The 9,719-nt window shown below is 40.1% G+C and overlaps 1 protein-coding gene across 1 annotated transcript in view; it reads left to right on the top strand.

Annotated features, from left to right (window-relative positions):
• Positions 1–9,719, top strand: part of TMEM135 (transmembrane protein 135) — a 189,484-nt gene that overhangs the window by 166,152 nt on the left and 13,613 nt on the right. Inside the window, exons 8-10 of the mRNA XM_009881247.1 lie at positions 7–120; positions 2,309–2,378; positions 8,918–9,085. Coding sequence (XP_009879549.1) covers positions 7–120; positions 2,309–2,378; positions 8,918–9,085 — 352 coding nt within the window. The remainder of the gene's footprint in view (positions 1–6; positions 121–2,308; positions 2,379–8,917; positions 9,086–9,719) is intronic.

The raw sequence follows: 9,719 nt of genomic DNA, 5'->3' as shown, positions 1-9,719 counted from the left end.
CACTCATTGTTTTTCACCTGAAGCAGCATTTTCAAAAACAGATAGAAAGATAAAGCATTGTGAAAAAATATCGCAGCCAATGAACATACTGGCTCTAACAAAAAAGCTCATGGACAAAGTGTAAGTTGAAGAAAACAAAAGAAAAGCAAAAAAAAAAGCTAATCATTCTTACTCAGCTCATTTTAATGGTTTGTTACTTTGTATTTGACAATGGTTTCTAATACTATTGCTTTGCATTCAAGTGTTTTGCATTTCATTTTCACTGGGTAGTTAGCAGTGACGAATGCTGAGCTCTAATGAAAGCAAGGTTTAAGACCTGTATGTCATAGCAATGACTTGCAACGTGTGGTTGTCTAACGAGAGAGAGTAACTTCCATCAGTTTGGAGTAGCAGAGTGGTCGTTGCTTTTTCCGCAGTTCTCAGCAAAACCAGCTTGTGGCATGGTTCTGCTGGTGCTAGTAGTGATATTAAGGAGGGGAAATTGCACAGCAGCAGACCTTACTGAGGTCATCTTAAGTGACTGTAACATCATCTTTTTGGTGACCTACATCCCTGTATTGCATAAAGGAGAACTGTCTAGGAACTGTGGTGGTAGCACCTGGGCTGCCTCCTCCATCAGGAAATAGGAAATTGCAAAGCCAAGTGTGAGTCTGAAACGATTTTGCACAAGGTCAAATCTAGACATCTGAACGTAGGCAAGATAGGTTCCCTCCTGGTCTACAGGATCCAATTTATTGTCCTTTAGTATGAGCTTAAAGAAATGACATCGGATGGCTTTTCAGGCTAATACGTTCGGATGATGTACTTCTGCTGTGCTTGATTTGTCCGTTTCAGGCACGTTGGGTACCGCAAGGAGTCATGCATTTACAGGGAAGATGGAATAGAAAATGGACTGGGGGTCTGTTCATACCACACCTATGAATTGTCACTTCCATTGACCTCTCCAGAGCAGTTTTATGACCAGATCTTTACCTGCTGACATGCAGGAGAGAAACAAGTCTTCCTAGTGCATTCTGTTCTCAGAGTAGCGGCTTATCTTATTTTCTCAGATAATGAACAGAAGTGAAGTGACCTGTATCACATGGTGACTTCCTATGATTTGCTGTGGTTTTTTATTGAAAAATATAAGGGAAGTCAACAGTGGCTTCTCAGGCATGACTGTACGAAGCAACAAAAGACCTACAGGGAGAAGACAGCTCCAGCCATATACAGATTCTTTTAGCTGAGTTGCTTATACCTATTTTGCCTTAAATACCCCTTTTTCAATTTGCTAGATATAGTTCACAGCTCTTCTGCTGTTCAGTAAATACAAGGATCAAGGGATTATGGGTGGAGAAGAGTGTATTTTCTTCAAAGTTTTCAAACTCCCAACTCAGACATTCAGAAAACTTTCAGTTTTCAGTCCTAATGCTCTCACAGGTTTCTCTTCCATATGGTTCTTTTCAATATAATTGAGTCTAAATGCCTGTAACCTGATCACATTCTCATTACAATTTTTGCTACATAAACTGACCTTACAGATGATTTATGGCCATTAGACTTTATAGTGCACAATTCAAAACTTCCAAGATATTTGGCACAGTGTATAAATTGTGTAATTTATTTTGCCTTAAAACTTAAGTACTTGGCTATAGCAAAATATAATTTTCAGACCTGGTATGACATTACTTCTTTTAATTCTACATAATGTAGGGCTAACAACTGTACAATCCACACGTCCCACCATCCCAAGCCAATCTCTTTTAAATGCTCAAGGTCAAACTCTTGGTCTGAAGTAACCACTACGTAAAAATCAACACAGTAGAAGGAATAGTCCAGAAGTGAAAGGCTTGTAATTGAGAGAAGTCTCACAGGGTATCTCTGTGCATTTGAATGTTCTGCATTGCCCTCCAATGAACCTTACAATGGTATGAAAGATATAAGAACACAGGTAACGGATGCTTGGTCAAATATCCTTCCAGAACCACGGAGCAGAGAGAGACCGGGAAGGGTCATATCGCTTCTCCCTGTTGATCACAGCAGAAAAAATTGTTCTTTAATTTTGTATTTAATGTGTAGTACGGCAAGAGGTTGGATCCAAATAAGTGTGTGGACACTTCTTGCTGTACAACTAAAGTATTGTTAGTTTTTATTGTCCTTTTATGGCATCATAAAAGTTCACAGTGCCCTTCGATAGGTAATGGGGAGAATGAGTGGTGGGAAAAATAACACTTTATGTATTTTTAGGCAAGAAGAATTAATGAAGTCTCCTGACGATGACGCTGAAAACAGTTATGAGTTAATATGTGTTTCATTGTGCTTTTTGCAGGTGCAAACACGGCCCAAGGCATAGATGCTGTAAACACTATGAAGATAATTGCATCTCATATTGTATTAAAGTAAGTGCAGAAAAAGTTAGATTGACAAACTCTGGCAGAAACAGGGTGAAAGTCTTTAGTCAGAAAAAAGCATATACTTAGGAAGTGAGAAAGGAGCCTGTTACTCATTCTCCTTCTATTGAAAATGTGACAAGCCTGAAAACAGATTTTCTCAATTTAGGACGGGGTGGCGGTGGGGTTAAAGTTCTCTGGTCTTTCAGATTAGCTGGAGTGAATCAATGACATAAAACGTGTGGGAAAAAAATGGACTAGCGAGCAAGGAACTCATTTAACTATGTGATGCACTTCACGCCTGAGCCCACTTGTGACTCCAGCCTGAAGAAAGCACCTGGAATGTGCTGCTTCGGCAAGCGGCGCAGCCCCGGCGCACGTGCAGCTGCGCGGGTCTGGCATGCTGCTGCCGCCGGGCGCTGGCCTCGCTCCTCCCTCCAGTTATTTTAAGGGCTCAGGGTAATGAGAGATTGGTCACAGTTGCTGCACCCAGGAAGAGCTGTTTATGTCCGGTGGCATAATTCATCCTTCATTATTCATGCGATCAGCGCATTATTATTTTTTTTGGAGGAGTACTGTGTAGAGATTTGTTTTGGCTGGCTTTGGGTCGGCACAGGTGGTGCCACCTGCTATGGCTGTTTTAGGAGTTGGTAAGACTTCAGAAGATCTCTGTCACTTAATAATATACCCGTTTTTATATATGGAGCAGCAAAAATGGATTTGAGTATCTTCAGATGCTTTTGATATATATTACTTTCAAAAATAACTTTTTTTAAATTAAAATTTTTTTTACAGTTAATGTTATCTCAGAAGATCTATGCTTAAATTTAGTATCAAAAAAGATCTAGCACAACAATCATTCATGTATGTTTATTAACAACATCATTTTGTGTGTTATTAACACTCTTTTTATGCTGCAGTATATTAGCTTACCACTGTGTAACACGGATATAAGTTGCACTGGAGCTGATAGGATTTGAGATGGTGCTTAAGCGTTCTGCTGAATTCCGATGAGAATATGCAGCAGAGCAATCACAAATAGCTCAGCAAAGTTGTGTCACTTTTCTATTGTAGATGTGACCTATATTTAACAGAACCCAGATTAAAATTACAGTTTTACAACCTTTCACCCCTGTCTCAGTCCACTTAATTTTTCATTCATGGGCTTTTTTCAAGGCGTAATGTCTTTGTGGACACAGACTTTCTCTTTGCTCTGTGCTCGTTCAGCGCCCTGCCTGGCAGTTTGCTGTTGGGACCCCCTGACCCGCTTTGTCTCCCACCTCCTGAGTGCACGTGTTTGGTCAGCATCCTCTGGGGAGCAAACATTCCCTCTGCCTTCATTTTGCAGCATCCTCTGTGTTTTCCCGACAGATACCACTGTCTGGCCTTCAGACTCAATGTCCAAGACTGCAGTGGATATTATATCCAAAATTATATTACAGTTAGGCAGAAGTCATTCGATGGGTTGATACGCTGCATTTCCACATCTCTGCTGATGGCAGCATCTCCTAGTGCTCATCTTTTTCATGAGTGCCTTCAGTCTGCTGCTTTTTTACATAAAGTGCTGTCTTTCATTACTTGGGCACATTTTACAGTAATTAGCTCTTAACTACTGTTAGTCCAGACTTGCTTTCTGAGCTTGTTATTGATCTCACACAAAACCCTTACGCAATCCGTGCTGCACGCTCAGCTGTCAAATCTACAAGTACGCTCCTAACACTGTATTATTTTACAAGTGCAGTTAGTTAGAAGAAGGAAGTGAGGATTTCTGTTAGAGGACTCGTAACGGAACTGATGCCTCTTCTCCAGGGAAAACTGTCATAAGCTGCTGGAAGAATGATTGTGTGTGAGAAACTTCATGGGTAAAGAGAGAGGTGATCTGACTGTTAGGGAGTATTGATTGAGATGCCTTTAAAACAGAAGGGTGACCAAGAAATAGGAGTGAGTCTTGTTGAGAGACCCAAATATGATTTCAGGTTGTTGAGTTCCTCCAATGACAGTACACCAGCCGCACACTACTCTCTCTATCCTTTCTTAGGTGAGTGGGGAAGTGTGTTAATGATGAAAAGAACAGGGGGAAAACAGGGGGGATATTCAGGACTCTCTGTCCTCTTCAGGTGTTTATTTAGCATAATTTTGTTTGTGTTTCTTATACCCTTGAAAAGGGGATGAGGGGAGAAGAAAACTCAACTGATAATGGAGCTGAACTGAGTCTTAACTTGACTAAAAATAAATTAAAACAAAGACATTTTTATAAGGTTTCTCTTTAGAGAAACCAGTTGTGCATTTGAACTATTCTTAATTCTTGTACCAGTCTTATATAGTGAATTGGTATAAATTATTCTTGAGTACAATAATATAATCAGGGAAATATCGCTGAAGTGGCAGCCAGATCTTTGAATTTCCTGTCTTTTCTATGACTTTTTTAAAAATTAAAACATGAGTGAAAAAATTTATTTTGATGTATTTGGTTTTTTAAAGATCCAAAATTCCTAAAGCATTTCCAGTTCTCTCTATGGCTTTTCCTGGAGTCCATCAGTAATAGCTGTCAGCTGACATGATTTGAGCATGTTTTTGTAATTCCGTATCCGTAAGGGAGCTTTCAAATCTGGTAATGATCTGATGAACTGCTCAGTACCAAAAATTTCACCTCCATGCTGTATCTTCCCTTATCCTTGAACATCTCATCTTCTCATTATCGTATCTGTGCTTTAATTGTCCTTGCATGCTCTTTTTCTCCTGCTTCACATTTCAATGCACGTTAGTTAGTTGACGTAATCTGTGATAGCTCTTATGTAACATTTAGTAATGACAGACCACCTGATTTCATAGACTTCCCTTCAAATTTTAAATATTTCAAATGCTTTGGGTTTGTAAGTGTCTGAAAACAGCTACCAGAAGCGGTCAAACAATGTTTTTCCTCTTATGGATTCCAGTTGATTGCAATGAGGAGACATTAGCCAACAGTAGGAGTTCAATTGTTCATTTTTCTGCTGATGCTGTGGCTGAGACCAGATAACCCTCACGACTTACCTAATGACTGGAAGGACCAAGAAAAATACGAGATTATTTTCTGATGATTGTAGTCTCTGCATTTTGTCTTTTGAAGGAACATGGGCTACTGTATACCCAGAACAAATTTTAAATATCTTAACTAATTCCTAATATATTGCAACAGGTTGACTGAGTTTTGGTACGTTGCTGACCTCTGTTTCTGTGCACACGTGCTTTTTTGAATTTGAGTTATAGCCAATATTTTGACTGTATTATTAACTTTTTAAGAAATCTGTTTCTCAAAAGGAAAAAAAAAAGGTTTATTCATTGAGTTTTACAGATGTGTAGTTTCACTGTGCTACTACTTCTGGCTGGTCTGAGAAAAGAGTTTTCTTTGCTTACTTATGTTTATTATAATGTCCTGCGTATACTCTACTGTTTTCTACCTCTGTTATTATTTGAGGTCTTCTTATGGAAGAGAAATGTTACAATATTGGGCATTGATTGTAAGATGTAATACTTTCTGTGACTCTGTAAAACACCTGTAAGTGTGACATGGATTCACTTGATTGATGTAATGAGCTAAATAGAAAGATTTTGTGCACTACTTATTGCTGTTTGGTGCACGTTATAAGCCTAAATCCTTCAGTTCAGCACTTCTTAGTAAGCTACTAATAAAAATGAAATCATGGATATATTTGAGTGTTTCCAGTTGGAATTTAAGTGTTTCCTAATGCAGTGTTCCTCACCCATCAGAGTAACCTTTCCTACAGCTGGGTAAAAATGTCAAACATACCATACTGTTGTTGGTTCCCCTGTTTTGGGCTTTGTTCATAACTGCTGGTTTTAGGACTTTCTTTTTATATAATGGTACCTGGTATCGTAATCATCTCATTTTTTTGGAAGAGCAGGGCTATATACTTCACACTAGGATACCTCTTCATTTTCGGTGCGAATATATGCTCGTCTTAATTTTGACATTTTAACTGCACCAAATTCACGGTGTATTTCCATTTCTGCCTACCTCACACACCTTTCAGTAGGCATTTTCATCACATGATCCGAAAAGACTGGGTTGTTAGCTTTTCAGTATGTAGAATTTACATACCTTTAAGAGTAGCAGAGGAAGAAGTGGGAATTTTTCATTCATAGCTACTGGATCATTGGATGACACAATATATTTTCTTCTACTTGATTCTCATAAACCACTTCTTGAGTAGCAGGCAGAGTAATTGCTTCGGGAAAAGTTTATTGCTGGATGTTTAACCACAATAAAATTTTATGAGATTTATGATGCATTGTAAAGTCCTGTGGGAGGCAAAAACGTTTTTGAGTTTCTTGAGTTTGAAAGGTTGCTCAATCAAACTTTTTAGCAGTGCCTGTTGTGATAGGACAAGGGGTAATGGTTTTAAACTAAAAGAGGGTAGATTTAGACTAGATATAAGGAAAAAAATTTTTACAATGGGGGTGGTGAAACACTGGCACAGGTTTCCCAGAGAGCTGGTAGATGCTTCACCTGTGGAAATATTCCAGGTCAGGTTAGACGGGGCTCTGAGTTGAAGATGTCCCTGCTTATTGCAGGGGGGTTGGACTAGATGACCTTTAAAGGTTCCTTCCAACCCAAACTGTTCCATGATTCTATGAAATCCTCTGTCAGTTATCCCTGTAACTGGAATTGTCTCGGTGTCCCTGAGTGTCTCCCGGAAAATTAATTACAGAAACCATGAGCATTGGGTGCCTGCTCTATTTGCCAATAGTGAGTGCACAGAGATTTTTCAGATAAGGCATCTTCCAACAAAAAAAATGGATAGATCTTATTCAGAATGATTAGAGAAGTTCAGCCATAGGGTAAGAATAATGATAGGAAGCTGTGGAGGAAGTTATAAAAAACTGGGGAGAAGAGTTTGGAAAGAAAAACTCAGTGTGGTTTTGTGACATGGTATAAAAAAGCAGATCTGTATCCAAGGTGGAATAGTAAGAAAAAATCATTGGAACCCACGTTATCCTTTCTCAGTAGCTCTGCACATAGTCTCCCTTCCAGTTTTGCCCTCTCTCTTGCTGCAGGCATCACTCAGCCTCCAGTTTGGTTGAGGGAAAGTATGTGAGCATGTGCCAAGCCACCAGGGTCAATTTCTAATTCTCACACTTTCTGAAATTTATTTTTTGTGGACTTTTTCCTCCTTTAGTGCTTTCTCCAGACATTTGAGGGTAGAAGTGCTCTATTTTTCCACCGCATTACTTTCCTCTATATACCCACTTGTGGTTAAAAGCCAGTCAGTAACCTGGAAATGAAGTCATCAGTATTATTTCGAAGAATAGAATTTTGGAGCTGAAGAGAAACAGAGTTTGTTCATTGGGTCTTTCAGGTATTCGTAGCAATTAAAGGAGAGTTTGCCTTTAAAAATTAAATAAAAAAACTAAATTAGAACAATTTTAAAACATTCAATTAAAGTCAACTTTGCTGGCCATACCAAGCTGTGTGGTGAGGTAGACATGCTGGAGGGGAGGGATGCCATCCAGAGGGACCTGGACAGGCTGGAGAGGTGGGCCTGTGCAAACCTCATGAAGTTCAATAAGGCCAAGTGCAAGGTCCTGAATGTGGGCTGAGGTGATCCCAAGCACAAATACAGGCTGGGCACAAAACAGATTGAAAGCAGCTCTGAGGAGAAGGACTTTTGATGTTGGTGGATGAGAAGCTCAACATGAGCTGGCAATGTGCGCTCACAGCGCAGAAAGCCAACCGCATCCTGGGTTGCATCAAAAGCGGTGTGGCCAGCAGGTCAAGGGAGGTGATTCTGCCGCTCTGCTCTGGGGAAACCCCACCTGGAGTGCTGTATCCAGCTCTGTGGTCCCCAACATAAGAAGGACATGGACCTGTTGGAGCGGGTCTAGAGGAGGCCACAAAGATCATGAGAGGGCTGGAGCACCTCTGTAATGAAGGCAGGTCAGAGAGTTGGGGCTGTTCAGCCTGGAGAAGAAAAGGCTCCGGGGAGACCTTATTGTGGCCTTCCAGTATCTGAAGGGGGCCTACAAGAAAGCTGGAGAGGGACTTTTTACAAGGGCATGTAGTGATAGGACGAGGGGGAATGGCTTCAAACTGAAAGAGGGGAGATTTAGAATAGATACCAGGAAGAAATTTTTTACTGTGAGGGTGGTGAGGCACTGGCACATGTTGCCCAGAGAGGTTGTGGCTGCCCCATCCCTGGAGGTGTTCAAGGCCAGGCTGGACAGTGTTTAGAGCAACCTGGTCTGGTGGGAGTTGTCCCTGCCCATGGCAGGGGGTTGGACTAGATGATCTTTAAGGTCCCTTCCAACCTAAACCATTCTATGATTCTATGAGAGTAAATTGTCTATGATTTTATTGCCTTTGCTATTTTTATGGGGGAATCAGGAAAAAAGAGTCTTGAGTTTGAAGATGGGTGTGCATTTTACATAGTGTCTGCAGAGTGGGTTTTAAACTGCTCAATGTAAAAAATAAGTACTTCTGTAGATGTTTTTTATTTTCCTTTTTCCAAATTGGTGGTTTCTTACCACAAAATCTTTCTTTTCTCTAGGGCTTCATTCGGATGTTCAGCATCGGTTACCTGATCCAGTGTTGCCTTCGGATTCCATCCACCTTCCGTCACCTGTTTACAGAACCATCCCGGCTACTTTCCCTCTTTTACAACAAGGAAAATTTCCAGCTTGGAGCTTTTCTGGGATCTTTTGTTAGTATATACAAAGTAAGCTTATAACATACAGAAATGACGAATGCCATGTTTTTTATTTCACTTTTCAGAATATCATGAAGAGCTGGGAAGTCTAACCACTTAATATTACTGATAGTGTTTGCTACAGCATGTCACTGACAAATTCTATAGTATTGGAGTAATCAAATTGCAAATAGAAAACGAGTCTTCCATTCCATGTGTTTTTTCTGTCATTTCTGAATGAACCAGATGGATTTTGCAGAACGGTATCAAGATCAGGAGATAAGGAGAACTTCAGAGAAAGTGAATTCAGATTTCAAAGGGACTTGCTGCTACACAAAAACATTTTAGTGCAGACGCAAGTAGTGACTGCAGGAGCAGCAGTGTTGCCAGAGAAAAGCCATTTGCAGATTTTTTTTGGCTCAAATATCTGGAATTCTTACTTGACACTAAATAGCAGATCGCAGAACATATATCATGTGCAGCTGAGGAGACATTGCACTTACCACTTGGAAATTTGCCCTTCTACACCTTCATAAGCTGACAGACTGTGGACTGATACGCGTTTGTACAGCATTGTTGGAGTTAATCAAGTTACGTTTATTTATGCCAAAAGAGAATGTGACCAAGCACACACCCAAGGGGAGAATAGATTGTATAGTGCAGC

This window comes from Charadrius vociferus, unplaced genomic scaffold, assembly GCF_000708025.1.
Source record: "Charadrius vociferus isolate BGI_N301 unplaced genomic scaffold, ASM70802v2 scaffold1, whole genome shotgun sequence".
Lineage (NCBI taxonomy): Eukaryota > Metazoa > Chordata > Aves > Charadriiformes > Charadriidae > Charadrius > Charadrius vociferus.
The sequence above is the reverse complement of the archived record's forward strand: the minus strand, read 5'-3'. Positions and strand labels throughout refer to the sequence as shown.